Source organism: Typopeltis vanoorti, chromosome 5 (assembly GCF_054136105.1).
Source record: "Typopeltis vanoorti isolate ZY-2024b chromosome 5, IOZ_Tvanoo_1.0, whole genome shotgun sequence".
NCBI lineage: Eukaryota > Metazoa > Arthropoda > Arachnida > Uropygi > Thelyphonidae > Typopeltis > Typopeltis vanoorti.
Genome location: NC_143553.1, coordinates 46,117,105 through 46,137,302, shown reverse-complemented (window position 1 = coordinate 46,137,302; position 20,198 = coordinate 46,117,105). Strand labels below are relative to the sequence as shown.

The window sequence follows — 20,198 nt, the reverse complement described above, 5'->3', positions numbered from 1 at the left end:
AGCGCAGAAGCAAGGAAGTCTCTATTGGCATGTGTGCGTGTAAATGAAATAAATTTAGATATTTCTAATATATTTAAGGCACTAAATAAAAAAATTAAAAAAGTGTGAAATATTTTAGTCACTCATAACACCAAAATTTAAATAGTTCTCTATACTTTAAGTTAAAACTTCCCTTTCAGATACTGTGATGCTGAAGGTAGTTGAAAATGGAGACATGGTTATTTGAACACATTTAAACATGTCCAATGCCTTACATCAAAGAATACAAATCAGAATACAAAGATTACAAATCCAGCCTGTCCAGAGTTTGCATTTGAGTTCACATATCTCTGAATCTCTTAGTTATATATTTTTTTAAATTGTTATGCCATTTATTATACCAGTTAGATACTATATGAACTGTTTTCTTTATTGTACATGTACAAACCATACATGTAGATTATTGTACATGTATGGTTTGTTCATAAGCATTAAGCAACAGCAGCATCACTTGCACAGTAAGGTCTACATATATCCTCCAGTTACTTTGGGCAAAATAGGTGACTAAGATAAAAAGTGGACTTTTCATTATTATATCTTACAAAGTTATCTCAATGGACTGAGGAAAACAACAGCCTATAATTTTATTGCACTGCAAGCTGGGCAGAACCAAAAGATCACTTTCTATGAAAAATAAACATTTGATATTATGGCCAAACTAAGAATCAGATATAAAAGTAGTCATATTATCTAGGTCTATCTGTAGCTGCTCCACCATCATTACAAAAAAATCACAGTACTGATAAAAGAACCTTCTCCTTCCATCATGAACAGAAAGTTATTATTAACATCAGACCTCCATCAAAAGACTCATCACAGGAGGTACATAAACTGTTACACACAAAGCTTATCAAATTGTGCTTTAAACTCATTCAGTGTGTCTGCATTCACCACACAGCCAGGCAATGGATTCCACTCCCTACCATTTTTGATGAAAAGAGCCTGCTCCTTATGTCCTTGCTCACACCCTCCTTATACAATTTCAGGTGATGCACCTCCCCATTCTACTTCCCCCCTCCCATTCTATGAAAACTTTCTACCCAATAACAACCTCTTACCAACTTAAACATCTCAATCATATCCCTCTCTCTCTTCCTCCTACATACGGGGCTTTGCAAATTTCATTCCCCCAATCTATCTTCATATCCACATTCCAAAAATCAGTTAGTTACCACTGTAGTCAGTCTTCTATGGACCTTGAAAACCAAGAGATTAAATCATTGCATAATAATTCAATAGAGGCCTGATCAAGGCTTTATACAAATGTAACCATAATCTCTTCATTTCTGCATGCTAAGGTCCTCTGCATCATTGCCATAATCTGATGTGATAACTTTACGACTTGCATAATGTGACCCTTGAACTTCAGGTCCTTGCCCACCACCACCATTCCCAGATCTCTTGTCTCCTCAACCTTGTTCAGAATTTTTTCACTAAGTGTACACTTTGCATTACATTGTTGCCCACCAAATTTCAGAACTTTATACTTTGTAACACTGAACTGACAGTTCCACTCACTTACTCACTTATACAATCTATTCATCAAGTCATGTAAGACCACAAACATGCTTGATTCCTCATAATTCTCCCCAGTTTTGCATCATCTGAAAACAGTTGTACATCCCCAGTTAAACACATCCTAATATCAATAACATCCAAGTTAAACAATAATGCCCCTCCCCCAAACACACTAGTGACTATTCTCTTTCAGGATACTGCACTCTCATACACAACTTGCTGTTACCTATCTGATAGCTAGTCACCCATCCAACTCACTAATCTAGTGTTAAATTTTATTAATTATTTTAATTAAATTAAATGTCTGCTGCACCTTTGTAAAATATTAACTTAATTATTTATCTTATTTATTTCTCTTAACTTTTCTTACTTTATTCAATTTCACTAAGTTCAGAGACTACCAACTGCTTTAGCATAAGCTTAAGGTTAATCCTACTGCGACCAATTTCTGTCCCCCCCCCCGCTATTAACCAAACTTTGTGTTATAAGTTTTATTTAATGTATGCAGTTCCCCACTTTCATACAAACCAAATTAGAAAATTTATTTTATTTTTGACTGTGCCATCTAATTTGAGTAAATATTGTTTGAAAGTTAGGGTAAGGAAAAACAAGAATTAATCACTAAATATATATCCAAATTCTCTACATGCAAGTTGTGACTATTCGTACCTTGTTATGCCCAGAGGCTCGCAATGAATGAACAGAAAGAATTAAACTTGTCTGATAGTTTATTTATTTATATTTTCTAATGTGAATTCTGACCATGAAAGGTTTCCAAGTTCCCTACTCTAGTGACTGAACATGACTACTTCAGTCCTCTGATTAGCAAGGTGGTGAGCCCCCAGTGGGAGACAAATATTATTCACCACCTCAAGAGTTTCATAAACATTCATACCAAGCAGGATTTGAACCTACAGCATGCTAGTTGGAGAGCAGAGATACTATTTGCTTCCAAAGGCACCAACAAAACACTGAACCTTTTGTATCTAGTCTTTGATAGTGGACCATATTTTTTTGTTTGTTTATTTTTTAATGCAAATCCCAACCACAGAAGGAAAACTTTGGTAAGATGCAAGAAGAAACTGTAGACTAGTGACTAGACTAGCTTTGTATGAACAAAGAAAATTTATCTTCCAAAGATATTAAAAGTATATCAGCAACTTCTAGAAACAGCATTTGTGAGAGAAGTGCTCAAAATGGCTCAAAAGTAAGAAGAAATCTTATGTCAATGAATGGCAACAGGATAAGAGCCCCAGACCATAAGTTTTGGTTCACAGAAATGTGACAGGGGCCACATGAAAATGAAACAAGAAGTTCAATTTCGAGATGATCAAATTAAATACACATGTAAGCAAAAAAGTAGATTTGTTATCAGAATGTATAGCAGCAACTATGAAACATCCAATACATGTCACAACATAGAATAAGCATAATTGTGTGGGAAGAATTCGTGTTAATTTATCTTTCAAAGTAATCTAGACTAGTGGTTATCAAACTTTTTCAGACTCTGGCACACTTGGCAATGCAAATTTCTATTGTGACACACCTGTGTTCTATATTCAAATTCTATTGCAATATATATATATTTTATAGTAAGACATGAAAAAAAATTGAGATTTTAAATTTTATTATGCAAGTGCTTTGTTTTCAATCTGAAACATGTGCATGCTGGAGGCACAGATCTTCATTATTAATGGAGGAATATTGGACAAACACACTCTTAACTCATGTTCCAATGACTGAAGTTTGGATTTGAATTTGATCTTAATTCGAATGACAATAGATAAAGCGTGACTCACATAAGTGGTAGCAAATGGCAAATTCACTATCTTAGCCTTCTTTGCATGAGGTTTCTTTATGTTTGTAATGGAGGATGAAGACTTTTTTTTTGGTAACCAGATATTTATCCACTGTGAAAAATCAAATGGTAATAAAATTAATAAAAATTCAAGTCAAACTACTGAAGTTAGAATAAATAAACTTAATAGTGCAGCTGTACTAGTAAGTACTAAGCCTGTGGTACTAGATGACGTAACCATTCTCATATTATTGGGGTTAATTGGTGGCACCGAATAAAAACAGTTAAAGAAAAAAAAAAAAAAATGTCACATAAATATTAGGCAGCTGAAAGTTTTTATATAAATGTAATTGTATAAATAGGCAAAAATGCACTGTAATTTGAACGAAAACATTTTGTATTATCAAAATTTGGTGGCATACTTCTGGCTCTCTTGTGGCACACCATTTGAGAAACACTGATCTAACCATTAACAAGTATCCAACTTGTGCAGAATTACTACAGTTAATTGCATCTGTTATCTAAAGCTCCAGAAGGATGAGGAAGGATCCTCTAAGTGCACCTATTATGTTTCCAAAGATTCAGTAGCTAAAACAAAAACCTATAAGGACCTTAAAGTAGCCAGATACCAATCTAGACCTTAAATCCTATTTTTTTTATTATTTTTTTTAAAGGTATAGTCATGGCTAAAAGTTGATGTCGCTAGTAAAAGGTCAAGCAACAATAAAAATAAATGAATTCATCATTCGTTGATTCAATATTTCTACCAAATATCTTAAATGTTTAGTATGCTGAACACCAAAGATTTGAATCTGAAATTAAATCTAAAGGATTTTGAATGAAAGCCTCATCTCATATTGTACCCAAGTTCAGTAATATACTTTAAATGTATTTTTAATTCTTCAAATGCAATATGAAGTAAAACTAAAGTTCTGAAACAATACATAATTATGATTCTTAAATATTTCATTTTTATATAAATCATCAATTTTTCAATATTAAGAATTAATATAAAAACAAAAGATGGAAAATGGCTATAAGAAAACATAACATAAAAATGCTACAGCAAATGCACAACATTGTGAAAAACCTTATGGCCATAAAGCAACTTCAAAAGTTCTTCAGAGATTCAACTCAGAGGAAAAGTATTAATTTGAAGTGGAGCAGGAAAAGGTGCAGGAAAACAGTAGTAACATGTAAATAACATCACAAAATTATCATATTATACCATTTCTATGATCTCTGAACTTTCACAGATAATTTTGTTGGTATTTGTTATTGTTTGTTTGGAATTATGGCAGAAGCAAGTAAGTTGCCTGTAAATTGTGTGCACTGTTCTGGCTGACCTATTTTAATTTATTTTTTTAGGAGAAGAGGAGTAGACAGGCAAACTTTCATTTCTCTATGAAAGAAAACCCATACCACCTCCATGTGATATTGCAAACTCATTTTCTGTTCAAAAAAAAGTCTTTATAAAGGTTCTTCATATCCCCGATGAAATTTAAACTGAGATTTTTCCAAACAAATGCCACTGATACTGGGTGAACTATGTATAGAGACAAACATCGCAGTCCAACTGACATGAAGTAAACAGCCATTACATTTTAAGAGAAGGAATGTTCCTAAAGGCCTCAGGAGATTCCTTCAATATTCTTCTCCAATGAAATAAGCAAATTCTGTTGACATTTCATTATGTGTTCCTACAAACTGCTGATGTTCTGATTGCCTGTTTAATATATTATAAGATTTCTAAAAATCTCAGACTTGCAAATTGCCAAAAATGATAAGAGGTAATTTGTATTTTAATAATTTATTAAATTAAACAATTCATTTTAATAATAAAACATTCTATATTTTACATGTATAACTTTACATTTACTAACACTGAACTGACAGCCATTTTCACATGTCTACGATTCCAGCCTACTCAAATCATTCTGCAAATGCTGCATCTCATGAACATTTCTGATTACACTATTTATCTTTGCACCATCATCAAACAGCTATATGTCACTTATGAAATTCTTTTCAATGTCATTAATATAAAGGCTAAATAACAATGGACCCACAACTAATCCCCAAAGTTCACCACTAGTCACCTTAAATTTTGCACTCACATCCCCATCCACCACTTTTTGATATCTGTTGGTCAGCCATCTACTTATCCAGCTAATTTGTTTATAATCCCTACCCATACCTCCAACGTATGTTGTATCTTGTCAAAAGGCTTACAAAGTCCTTTCACGGTGTATCCAATTCCCTTGTATAACTCAACAGTAGCATTGTAAAATGTGAGAAAGTTGGGAAACCCATGCTGCTCATTGTGAAGTACAGACTCTCTGTCAACCTATTTCTATACATGATTGTTTACCAACTTTTCCAACATTTTCACCACCACCACTCCAGAGATACTGATAGGTGAACAGTTACACATCAGTCTTTGCACCATTCTTGTGCAAAGGAAATGTCACATTCTCTCCACTCCTGTGGAATCTTCCCTGCACTGAGACTCAAATTATACAGACAGGGCACAGCCAATTCAGCTTTAGATTCTTTTAGCATCTGTGCTGATATCCTGTCAGTCCCTATTCCAAATTTTTATTCAGTTTATGCAACAACTCTAGTACCTCCTCATCATACATCCAAGTTTCTTCATCCAGTTTACAGGTTAGCCTTAAGTTCCATGCTGCATGTTAAAATCTGCTTTATCTTATTTGAGCCTTTTATTATATCTAACTCTTACTTTATGCTCTGGCTTTCTTACCTTTGCTCACACTTTGCAATTTAATGAATTTATTTGATTAACAACTGCACCAGTTAAACTATTCATTGAGTGCGAGTTTTGTAAGAATTATAAACGAAGATAAAGCAGATATTATTCTCCATTAACTCTAACCCTTAATTTATATCAATCATGGCTCAGACTTATTTAAATATATATAAAGTAATACCTTTCCTCTAAACTTGGCATATATTAATTATCTTCATCCTTACTAGTCAGATTTATGCATGTTCATATTTTTCGGATTAGTGCATTGACAAACCAGTCTCAGTGTGTTTAACAAATCAATTTATTTAAACCTAGGAATCTATATACACTGTTCATTTTACATATAAACGTGGATACAACGTAACTTCAAGTCTTAGATAATTACAAGTGACTCTGTTTTAGGCTTAGATCTGCTACAATTCTGCCTTATAATCCCAATATAACTTCTTGTACTCTTATTGGTCATTCTTACCTATTAAATATTGAACATGCTAAGCATATACTTGATTAACAAAAACTTATGTTTACTACACACAGAAGTACGCTGACTCTTAAATTAGTTACTTACTCAACTTTCCTGAAAAATATTTACACCAACACAAATGACTGGGAACAAAGACACATAATGTGAATTGTCCAGAAGTACTTACATAACTCTCTATGTGCTTACAGCTGGTTAAACTTCATATTCATTGTCTTATATACTGCTACTTTGGGGTTTTGGTTAATTTCTCTCTCATTCCATTTAAATTTATTCAACTGGCTTCCTACTATGCTAGTTTTGCTTACTCTATTGTCTATTCTATTTCCATCTTTAATTTGTCAGCAATTACTGAAAACAGTGCCTAAATAGCTGAAATATTTTACTGGTTCTATAGGTTTTCCATTGAAAATGCAGTTGAAGACTTCCATTTCATGTCTATTTTCACATTTTAGGACTTTTTATTGTTAATTTTTCTATGTTTATTACAGCTGATATATAATTTGGTGAAAATAAGCCTGGAAATTTGCACTCAAGTTGTTCAGACATCATCGTGTGCATAAAGCAAACAGCTAAGTTTGATATCTTTGATTCTCGTATCAGGTTTAATGTCACTTTCATGCCTAATATGATTCATGTGGAAGATGAATACGAGTGACATCAGTGTGCAACATTCTTGTCTGATTTTACATAAAACTACCTTCCTGTACTTAACTTCCAACTTAAAAATAAACTATGCATTTCTTTAATATAATGCTTCATTTAAGTCATATAATAATGGCAGTGTCCTTAGCAGCTTTTCTCTTGGCACCTTGTCATATGCTTTTTTCCTTATGTACAAACCTTAAGTTCAGACCCCTTTTATACTCAGGGTTACTCAATCATTTGTCACCAAGTGAAAATCTGATAGTGACAACCTCTATTTGGCATGAACTTTCAAAGTAATTATTCAAGATATCCATTTTTAGTTTCAATTTTCATATCACCTCTATCATCTGATTCATTGTATAGTACTCTTTCCTCCATTTCTATGCATTCCATTCACCAATCAATCTCCATGCAACCTGCTTCTCACTCCCCTGCTCACACCCACCTTATACAGCTTCCATGGATAACCTCTAGTTGTAGTCCTGCCTCCCTCTGTTTTATGAAATATCTTCTCCACATTAATCTGGTAACAACCCCTCACCAACTTAATATGTCTCAATCATATCCCCTCTTCTTCTATTCACAAGGCTCTATAAGTTGCATTCCCTCAATCTCTTATATCTGACATTCCATAGACCTGACACTAACTTAGTAAACCTTCTCCAATACATTCTCATACCCTTCTGGAAACCAGGCAACCAAATTTGTGCACAGTAGTCCATATGTGGCCTGTTCAAAGCCTTACACAGGAGAACTATAACCTCTTTGCTTCTACATGCTATGTCCTCATTATTGCCATAATCCGTTGGGATGTTCTTACAATTTTAGCAATTGACTCCTAAACTTCAAGTCTTTGTCCACAATCACTCCTAGATCTCTCATCTGCTCCACCTCCTTCAAAATTTCTCCATTAATTGTATACTCTGCATCCCAACCTTGTCTACCAAATTTCAAGACATTGCACCTTGCAATATTAAACTGATAGCTCCAATCATTTGCCTGCTCATAGTCTACTCAGATCCTCCTGCAAGACCACATCTGCTATTCTTCTCATAGCCCTTCACAGCCTCTCCTGAGGTTGTCATCACAAGGATGAAATATGCTGATGAAATGATCATTGAATAATTTAACTATATCCTCTGCACTGGTAACCAATTGCCAGTATCATCCACTTCTACTTGCCACATATTGAAAGAACTTACTAGAATTTTTCTTAGCTCGATTGGGTAACTTTTCATACTGCACTTCTGCTGCCTTTACCAAATGAGTTACCTTCCTGGTCTACTCTTTATACTCTTCATGCAACTGATCATTACCAACATTCATCTCGTGTTGCCTCCACAGTGCTTTCTTCCAGATTTCACACTTAATCCCTTCGTTCATCCCTTTTACCTACCTTGTTTTACCTTTGAAATACACTCACACACTGCTGCTGTTAAATGGCTCTTGATCAATGCCCATGCAATGTCTATATCCTTCCCACTCAACTTCTCTTTCCATGCTTTCCAGACTTCTTGTAGCTCCCAGTTGTTTTCTAAGCTTTCCACAATCACTAGTAGTTTTACAAATATCCCTTCTTTATAGCTCTCATTTGACTGACTGTAATCCAGATAATCACCACATAGTCACTCTCCAACTAGGGGGAAGATTAGATACTCCATTCACAATCACATTCTCTGATGATCTCACACTCTTAACTCTCATGTGATCACTGTTTTGTACTGCCTAAGATTGTTATCCTTTAAGAACTCAAGAAATTCATTCTCCTTATTCCTTGATGCTATCTCTTCATTCCAATCAATATCATCATTAAAATCACCCATAATAATCATTCTTTGCTTGCTCACTAAACCAAGGCCACAAATTACCTATCCATTTCTTTATTCTACATTCCCTGTCCTATAGCAACAACCCACCAAATATCTCATTTTATCAACCTCCACTTCACACCATACTGCTTCAAAACCACTGACACTTTTTTCTCCTTGTATCACAACCTTGCACGGGCATAACTCCTCTGCTATCATCAGCAGCACGTCCCCCCTCCCTTCTTACCTTTCCTATCTTCATGAAAAACATCATATCCCTCTGTTTCTATTCCCGTCAATATATGTCATTCTCATTCAACCATGTTTCACTTATTCCAACTATTTTTGGACACATAAATTCAATCAATGCAACAATTTCCTCTCCCTTGTTTCTGACACTCCTGACATTCAATAAATACACATAATTCGTTTCTTGTTATATAATTGGATGTGGCGCTAGCGTCGCCGTAGCACGTGGCGGTGAATTTGAGCTGTGCAGAAGAAAGTGATTTTTAATCGGTGAATAGTCCGTTTTTTCCCGTTTTTATACGTTTTTGAGTGCTGAATTGTTTCTCTGAATACGAGTGTACTTCAGTGGTTGTTTTTCGGAAGTTAGTTGCTGTCGCGATATAATATATGTTGGTACCGTCAGAATCGAACGCGTAACGGTGGAAGACAAAACGAAGCTAAGTTACTTTGTATTTAGTTATATTTCATTTTATTTAATTATATTAGTACTTAAATGTTCTGATGTTTGTACTTTTTTCCCCTCTTATTTATTAATTGAATAATTATTAAGGATTACGCTACTCGGCAGTAAGGAATGATGGTGGATTCAGCAGTCGCAAGTGACGTAACGCCAAGTCCTCCGCCATTTAAGAACTCGATTATTAGCAATATCATAAGGGACTTTGTGGCATGCAGTACTTGCGGCATGTATGCTTCTAAGGAATTACATATGTGGTTTGTTAAAGAGAGTGGAGAGCGTATGTGCGCAAAATGCAGGCAGTTGGAGGAAATAACTACATTAGATATATCGATATCCGACTTTGTTGCTCCAGGAACGGAGAATGAATGTAGGAAGACGAGTAGTATGATAGGAGAGAATGAGAAAATAATGGTTGATAGTGTGGAAGGTGTGAGTGACTGTGGAAGTTTAGGAGATGGTTTTGTTTGGGAGAGTGAATTTAGATTAAGAGTGACTGACCTGCAGCGGGAGATAGATGAGTTGAAAGAGGAGGTGGAATGTCTAGTGAATGAGAGCAGAAGTATGAAAGATAAGATTAGGAGAATGGAAGAGATGAATGCAAGGCGAATCAGAGTAGGAGAGAGAGAGAATTTAAGGAGTATGAGTGAGAGGTATGGGGGTGCTAGAAGAGGAGAGATTGGAAACAGTAGAAGAGAAGGAATGAGAGAGAGGTATGGGAATGCTAGCAGATGAGAGGATAAAAAAAAAACAGTAGGAGAGACGGAATGAGAGAGAGATATGGAAGTGCTAGAAGAGGAGAGAATGGAAACGGTAGGAGAGATGGAATGAGAGAGAGGTATGGGAATGCTAGAAGACGAGCAGATGGAAACAGTAGTAGGAGAGTCAGAATGAGAGAGGGATATGGAAGTGCTAGAAGTGGAGAAAATGGAAACAGTAGGAGAGAGGGAATGAGAGAGATGTATGGGAGTGCTAGAAGAGGAGAGAATGGAAACAGTAGAAGAGAGAGGTATGGGAATGAAAGAAGAGGAGAGAATGGAAACAATAGGAGCGATGGAATGGTAAGAGGTATAATGTATGGTGACTCAATGATCCGTGGTGTTCAGGATAGGATGCATGAGGAGTGTTTGCCAGGAGGAACAATAGAAAGGGTGGCTATGGCAATTAAGAGAAGTGAAAGGGTGGATGAGATGATTGTGATGGTAGGAACGAATGACTTGAGTGGTAATGTAAGTCGGGCAGCGAGAGATATGAGATTTTTGCTTGAGACTGTACGGAAGAAGACAGAGAGAGGAAAAATAGTGTGCGTGTTGCCTAGGTATGATAATGATGAGCTGAGCAGAAGAGCGGTGATATTGAATGGCATAATAGCGAGAATGTGTGACAAGAGAGGACTGGTATATGTGGATGCTTGGAGTGCGTTTGAGGAAAGAGAGGAGTTGTTTGCGAGAGACTGTTTGCATTTGAATGAGGAAGGACGTAGGCATCTGGAGAGATTGCTGTTCTGAACGAGTCAGTGTGTCCCAGGGAGGATGATAGCAGGGGTGGCCTCTTGTGGGAATGGATACTTGGGAGAAGGGAGACAATGTCAGGTAAGACTGAGCCCAGTGGAGTCTAGAAGGGATAATGCTGGGTAAAGAAACAATGGCATTTATATGCTGTATACTAATGCCAGGAGTATCCGGAATAAGGGAGAGGAATTGGTGGCGCAGATAGCATCAGCCTGGCCAAAAATTATTGCGATCACTGAGACGTGGTTGACAGAAGGCGTTATAAAAACAGGAATTGAAGTTGCTGGGTATAGCATTTTTCGTCAGGATAGGAGGGGAAAGTGTGGTGATGGGGTATTGCTTATGATAAGTGATGACCTATGTCCTCTAAGAGTGGAGAATTTGGAAGGTAGTGAGACAAATGATTTTGAGAGCGTATGGTGTGAGGTAGAGGTAGGCAAGACAGGATATTTAGTGGGGTGTTGCTACAGACCCAGGAGCACAGAGGATGGGGACCAGGAGATGTTTAGACAGCTAAGTTTGGCAAGTGCAAGAAGAATGATTGTTATGGGAGATTTTAACTTCAGTAGTATAAATTGGAGAGAGGAAGATGCATGTAACAATAGGGGAATGGAATTTCTAGAATTCTTGAGGGACAAATGTCTTAGGCAACATGTAACAGAGGGAACAAGAGGTTCAAAAATTTTGGATTTGGTTATAGCATCAGAAGAGTTGATAATAACTGAGTTGACGTCTCTCCCACCAGTTGGAGAGAGTGACCATATGGTTTTGACTTGGAAAATGAATAGACATGCAGGAGTATCAAAGAGACGGGAACTTATGTGGAATTATAAGGCAGGTGATTATAATAGTCTTAGACGTCAACTTCGGGAAGTTTCATGGAGGGAGGAATTGGAAGGCCGGGATATCACCAGTGCGTGGGAAATTGTGAAAGAATATTTGTTATCAGCAATGGTAAGTTGTATACCACGAGTGAAGAAGAGGGCGCAATTTGGAGTAAAGTGGATGACAAACAATATTAAACAGGAATTGCATGCGAAAAAGAGGCTATGGAAGAGATATAAGGAGACAGGTGAAGAGATGCATGAGGAATATAAGACACAGGCCAGAAGAGTGACTCGTGTGGTAAGGAAAGCGAAACTGGAATATGAGAGGAGATTGGCCCTAAGATCCAAAGAAAATCCTAGGGAATTTTTTAGCTATGTGGCCAGTAGGAGGAGAAATGACTGTGGAAGAATGATATTGTGGGATAAAAATGGGAATAGAGTGACTGATGCAGAGGACATAGTGGAATTGTTCAATGAACACTTTATTGGAGTATTTCATCCTAGAGGAGTCAGTTTTAATGCTAGAGGGATAAGACTGGTACGAGGTCTGGAGGTACAGGAGGAGAGTGTGTTTCAGATACTGAGTACTCTGGATGTCAGTAAAGCTGTGGGACTGGATGGTATTTCACCACGAGTTTTGAGAGAATGTGCTAGGGAATTGACAATACCTTTAACGTGGCTTTTCAATGAAAGTCTGGCTTTGGCAAAGGTGCCCAGGGAATGGAAGGAAGGTAAGATAGTGCCATTGCATAAGGGTGGTAACAGACTGGAAGTGTCTAATTATAGGCCAGTCTGTGTGTCATCAGTAGTTGTTAAGATCTTGGAGAAAGTAGTGAGGGACCGTGTACAGCATTGGGCAGATGAGGGTAATGTTATCTGTGAGAATCAACATGGATTTGTGAAAGGACGCTCTTGTTTTAGCAATATGCTAGCCTTTTATAATAAAGTTACAAGAGCATTAGATGAGGGAAAGGCATATACTGCAATTTTCTTAGACTTGGCGAAGGCATTTGACAGGGTGCCACATGATAAGCTGATATTTAAGTTGCAGCACATGGGTCTGGATGTCAGATTGGTCAACTGGATTCAGGATTGGCTGTCTGATAGGTATCAGAGAGTTGTGTATGGTGGAGCAGTTTCCAGGAGGCAGAGGGTTACAAGTGGGGTCCCACAGGGCTCAGTACTAGGACCTATATTGTTTAACCTTTATATCAATGACATAGCCAGTGGATTGCAGGGGGATATTCAGTTGTTTGCGGATGATGCGAAGCTTGGAAGGATTATTAGTAATAGTGCAGATGTGGTAGCCCTGCAAGAGGATTTAAATAAGCTAGATAGATGGGCAAATGAATGGGGGTGTCAGTTTAATGCAGCAAAATGTAAGGTCTTGAGGTTTGGGAAACATCGATGGGATGCTGCATACTCTATGGGAGGAGTTATACTGGAGGAAGTAGGGGAGACAAGAGATCTGGGGTTGATGATTGATAGAAACCTGAAGTTTAGGGGACATATTGCAAAGGTGGTGAAGGTAACACAGAGGATTGCTGCTATTATGAGAAGGACACTGACCTGCAGAGATAAGAGGGTTATCATTCCGTTGTATAAGTCTCTGATCAGACCACACTTGGACTATTGTTCTCAGATTTGGTCCCCAGGATTTGAAGGGTATAAATTAACCGTGGAAAGGATACAAAGACGGATGACAAAGATGGTTTCAGGACTGTACAAGGATAGTTATGAGGATCGGCTGAGAGAATGTGGACTGCAGAGTTTGGTGGATAGAAGAAGGAGAGGTGATATGATTGAGACTTTTAAACTGTTGAGAGGTGGTTACAGGGTTGACACTGGGGAGTTCTTTCGCTTGGTTGATCAGCGGGAAGGAGTGATGACAAGAGGCCATCCCTGGAAGTTACGAAAGGAAACTGTGAGCAAGAGGGTAAGGAGTGGTTTCTTTGTGTGGAGGGTGGTTGAGCCGTGGAATGCATTGCCTGATGGAGTGGTGGGAGCGAGAACGGTCAGTGGGTTTAAGGAGTGGTATGATAAACTTTGTGTTTCTCAGGGGGGGACTTCCCCTCGATGAGTCTTGACAGACTTTGTCTTAGAAAGGACCTCCCTCGATGAGTCTTTTGACTCCTTGGAGGCCTGAATAATAATAATAATAATAATAATAATAATAATAACCAGTCATGCTGGTCCCCCCATCTGTGACCTCCTCACCTGCTCCTGTCTGTTCATCCTCTGCCCCACATAGCTTCCCAGACTCAGCCCCCCCTTCCCCCATGTATTCCTGGCCATTACATTCCTACACTGACCATCCTCATACATGCATTCATTATCACTTTCAGAATCCACTCATCTTACAGTGTGTCTCTCTTTTCCCCCTGACCTCCTTAGCCCACTCAGTTTCCCTGCCCAACTTGCTTTTCTAGTCTCATATTCTCTTCCATTCACAACCACATCAGTCTCACCTAGTCCACTCTCTGTTCATTCACATCATCTTTGACTTCCACTGATACCTTGTTTGCATCGAGTTGGCTAAAAACAAATACATGGATAGGAAAGTGATACGCTATCGACAGGCAGCTTGGTTTTGTGAAGAGTAGGCTTGTCTCAGTAATTTAATTTTTATAATAAAGTGACAGTTTATTTGGGTAAAAGAAATGGCAACATGACAATACTGTTAGACTTCATGAAGACACTTGACAGGAGCAACTGGAGATGGATACAATCTGGTGACATTGATATGAAAATAGCTCATTGACAGACTTCTTGTAGAAAGGCTTATACATTAACAACACATGACTATTAAATTATTTAGGAATTCACAATGTATACTGAAATATTAATTAAAAGAAACTTTAATAAATACTTCCTATATTTTGGCAATGTCACATTGCCATCTTCATGGGAACATACAAATATGACACATGCACGCAGGCACTACAAAAAGCAAATAAGGCAGAAGATAAGAAACTATTGTTGTTCCTAAATTCCTAATGGTGCCCCCTAGCGGGTTATATTGGGTTGTCTTGGCCGTTGGGCTGATGTTCTCGTGATGTAAGTCTCCCAAATTTGGTAGGCTCATGCACCCAAATTTGTTGAAGTTTGGAACGTTTTTTAGAGCTGAGGCAGATTCTATGAATAATCTTTCATACTTAAACTTGCTGCGGTGTATTACTTTCGCTTTATAATATAGGTGTCCTCCTGCGATGAGTCTTCGGACTCCTTGGAGGTGTCACGAATAATAATAATATAGGCTTATTAATGTAGGAAGTATTTATTAAAGTTTATTTTAATTAATATTCTAGTATACGTTGTGAATTCTTTAAATAATTTAATATTCATTGAATATTAAATTATTTAAAGAGCAGTATATGCAGGAATCAAAGAGCAGTATATGCAGGAAGTAAGTCTAGAGAAGGTGAGTGATAAGTAGTGTGTGTCACAAGGAACTGTGCTTGAACTGCTGCTATTTCATTTATATATTAATGATATAGGAAATGATTTGAAAGGAAATATCCAGTTATTTGTTAATGATAATGCAAAACCAAGGTAGAGCAATACTTAAAAAAGATCCTGAGATATAGAGATCCTGAGGTTGACAGATTGATAGTATGCACAAAGGATGATATAAGGATAAGTTTAATGCATCAAAGCGTAAGCATAATAACAAAGGTTATGCACTTCATGGTGAAAGCATACAAGTTGTATACTGTATGAAAAAGCAATTTGACTACAGAAAATTGATGAGACATGGAATTTAGGTGTGATAGTAGACAGAGAGTTGAAGTTCAAAGGGCATGTCAAAAGTAGTAAAATAACTCATCAAATTGTTGAACAACATGCTATAAAGCAGATACAGTTCCTCGTGATATATTTGGATTAGCATGCATAGATATCTGGCTGTCTGGGTTCCTTGAAGCTAAGAAATGTTGCAGAGGAAACAGAGGCAAATGAGCAAGACAGTGATAGATAAATCATATAAGAGTGTGGTCGACAAAGGCATGAGACTAGATTTTTGCTTGGAGCAAATGAGCAGAATGGGCTGCCCAAGTAAAGGTGAATACTTTGTCAGGGAATGAGTTTAAGAAGTGTATTGTATGCATAATGGTTAATGTGGGCCTGCTTTGATGATAAATGTAACATTACTTTAGGAAACCTCATACCCATGTATTACACACACACACATGTAACATAACTTTTTAATTATATATTAGCTTTTAAGAATAGAGATGATCTGAAAATGTTTATTTTTTTTTATGTCTTTGAGCAATGGTAATTCTCTCTCTCTCTCTCTCTCTCTCTACACCCACAGACACATGTGCACAAACTCATGATGATTACTTAATATAAAGTGGAAAACAGCGAGTTTACTTACTATTACTTGTTCAGAAATAAATGATTCAATTTGCAGTTTATTTCCCTTGCCATTAAACAGCAAAATTTTCTCTTCCTTCTTTATATATAGGAGCATGAATATTTTTGTGTTTTAAAAGATAAACAGGAAGAATGATTTAAATTGTTTAAAAAAACAGTTACCTAATTTCACATCTCCTTCTAAAGTAAGCAGAACATTTCCAGCTTTTAGATCCCTATGGATAACTCTGTTCTTGTGCAAAAATGAGAGTCCTTGGCAGATTTCATGACAAAGATAGGAAATCTGTGATTCATTTAATGGTTTCTCTAAGTCAATCATGATGCTATCAACTGCACCACCTTCACAGAACTCAATTAACATCTACAAATAAAGAAAATTATGTAAATATGCATTATAATTATAAAAAAATGGATATAAATCACATGTAAGATCATACTAAAATGAATGCATTGAAAGAAAGTTGCAAAACAAAGCACTACAGTTGATATTTGAGATACCCACTTCCCACCACTGCTGGACACTTTTCAGATTCAGTTTACTTACTAGAAATTCTATCAACAGATTATATTTGTTTTAATAGAATTAAATCTTTCAAAGCTCTCTTTAATGAAGGGGATAGTTCTCATTAACTACATAAAAGTCTGGTAACACTGGTGTATCATTAATGAGATATGGTAACTAAACAAATCAGAACAAAAAGTTAGAACATGCAGAAGCATGTCATCATGACATTTTTGCAGCTGTTCCCATAGCATAATGCATCCCAGAGAAGTTCACACTTCATGATATTTTTCACTTTTGAAGGCCATTTGTCCATTTGAAAAACAGGATGGTACAAACATAATCAGTAAGTCTTTAACTTCTAGATTTCGGATAAATCTAATCTTGTAAACTTTTGCAAGATTAGATTTAATCTTGGATGCAGTTCTACATTTGGAAGCTGGTTATATATAATAAATGTATATATTATTGAACATTATTTACTTGGTAGAAATGTATATAAAAATAAATTTAAATGACTATACCAAGAAAGAAGAGTTTAATGTTGAGATACGACTAGTTTCATTGAAATTCAACTTCTTCAGGTATCACAGGCAAAGAATTAAATAAAAAATAACAGAGACATGATAAAATATATTAACAGATCTAGTATAAAACACACAAGTACATTTAAAAACAGGAATGCGTGCTTGAGTTCCAACTGAAGTTGACTACCTAGTCAACTTTGCATTAGTGTAATTTATTTTTTCTTTAATCGTATTTCTCTCTTTCCCTTTATCAGCATGAAATGGTTCCTCATAGTCCATTACACATATAAGTATGAGAATACATATAAAATTAATGAACCTTTATTTGACAAATATTTCAATCAGATACTAACAGATCATCCTCAGTGTTAACCTAAACAAGGTAGAATGATAATGGATTTTTTAAAAAATGCTATTAGCCATACGGTAGCATAATGAGGTATAATAGACAAGATGTAGGTGAGATGTAACAGAATGATGTTTAGTTCACAGTAGAAAACTATTCGTGACTGAAAAGAATTAGACTTACCCAAATTTTTGGCAAGGATAGGCAGTCATCCAAGTTTAAATTTTGCTGTAGTAAGACTTCAACACTCTTCCTGAACAAGCATTTGAATTTGAAGCAGTATCAGCAAAGTTTGAGAGTTCTCAACTACAAGATTCTGTACTCAGTGTCAATTCCTGCTGTGCATAACAGATTTTGCAGATTTCTCATAGATGATACATTCATGTAATCATTTTTCCACAGAGAAACTTGGAAAGTATTAACTCTCCTTCTGGCTGCCTTCCTTATAAGGAGAGTTAATACTGTTCTGAAGATGATAGTTCAGCTTGGTGACATCTCTTTCTCTCACACATGCACTTTGCAGCTGTCTCACAAATGGACAGTTTCCATACTCTTCTACAGATATGCACTGGACACTGTTCAGCAGAAAATCATCTCCTGTTTCTGCTAAACCTATAACACAATACATAGACATTTACTGTTCAATGTTAATCTGCCAAACAACTTCTTTCATTCCACCATGGTGCATTCTTTGGGACAGCCTTTCCTATGCAGTATTATCCTATGACTACAACTTCCAGCTCTTCAAAAAGGATGTCAAAGATTTCTTCTCCTGTGAAAACCACATATATTTTTACTTGAATGTACTTGTACATTAAAAAAAAAAAACTTTTTTGCCATAAACGGACATATATATATTCCATACATAAATCACTGGAAATCTAAGGTACATTTAGTAGTAGGGTTAAGGATACAGACTAACTTATGGGTGGAATAGCAACTGAGGGGCCAGAACTACGAAATACAGATCAAACTGAAAAATAGGTAGATCATGAGTGATCAGCTGAGTGTGGTGACTCATCTGAGCTGAGTCATTTGATTCAAACTAACCCATATGTTCCTCGCTTCAACTCATTCAGATGTATATAGATAATTAGTTCAATGATTATCTCTTCTACTTCAGGTTCATTTCCAGTCAAGTGGAATCTCACTACAGCAGATCAACCTCTTCCAATCAGTTCTGCCTAAAACCATGTTCTCCTCTGGTTCAAGGCCTTGGGGGTTCTCTCAACCTGTCCAGTCATCATTGTTTAGTCTTCCCTTACTTCTTTAACCTAGTGGCTTCATCTTCAGCACTCTCCTTCCCACATAGCTTTTGTCTCATTGCATAACCTAACCAAACCACCTTGTCTTGATTCCCTAATCTTCTCAGAAACTTGGGTAATGTTGTTCACTGTCTCCCAGATCAATGAGTTTTTGATCATATCCAATCTTGTTATATCACTTACAAGTCTCTGCATTCTCATTTCAGCTACATGAATTCTTCTCTCATCTCTTGGTCATTTGCCAGGTCTAACTGCTATTATGACTCAGTGCTGATCTTACTACCATTTTGTAGATCCTTCCTTTTTAACTTTCTAGACACTTTTGTATCACACAGGATACTTGACACCTTCCTCCAGTTTATCCATCCTGATCTTCACCTCTTATGAAATTAAATAGGTATTTTTAAAATCATGTAGAATATGATTAGCAGATAATGCTGAAAACTATTTACAAGACATAAGCTAAAAGTGAATAAGTTTCAAAGCCAGCTGAGAAGCTATATACAATTTCATAAAGTTGCTGTTAAAACACATATGTGCTTTACACAAAATTCAAATGCATACCTTGAATAGTCAATGTTTGAGAAGTAACTTTTACCAAACTGAGCCATCAAAACAGGCAACTAGCTTTTAACATTTCAAACTTTTCTCTATAAAAATGGAATTATAACAGAGAAAAAAAAAGCTTTGCAGAAACTTTTATTAAATAATCAAAAACACCTAGAACCAGTTTAGCAATAAAAAACTATCAACATATGCTCTACACAATTAAACAAAATGTATAATAGGATTTGCCCACACATATCACTACTTACATACAATAAAAAATGTAAATGTTTGAAGCAGAATTTTTGATCATTAACACTTCCATTACTATTATTATTTAAAATGATTATTTATTTTAAAATCTTCAGCTTTGGTATAAAACTTACCAATACTTTTTATTCTCCAAAGGGAGTAGGCAGGACCATTTTAGCCCAAAGTAACCTTTTCTGAAGATCGATGGCCATTCAATTTCCACTCCATTATATAGATAGATAAAATTCTATATAATTTTTGTTACATGTGTAAGTCA

The 20,198-nt window shown here is 36.2% G+C and overlaps 1 protein-coding gene across 1 annotated transcript in view; it reads right to left on the bottom strand.

Annotated features, from left to right (window-relative positions):
• LOC150106355 (serine/threonine-protein kinase 10-like) overlaps positions 1-20,198 on the bottom strand; it is a 413,234-nt gene that overhangs the window by 352,271 nt on the left and 40,765 nt on the right. The window contains exon 3 of the mRNA XM_090393096.1: positions 16,646-16,844. Coding sequence (XP_090249222.1) covers positions 16,646-16,844 — 199 coding nt within the window. The remainder of the gene's footprint in view (positions 1-16,645; positions 16,845-20,198) is intronic.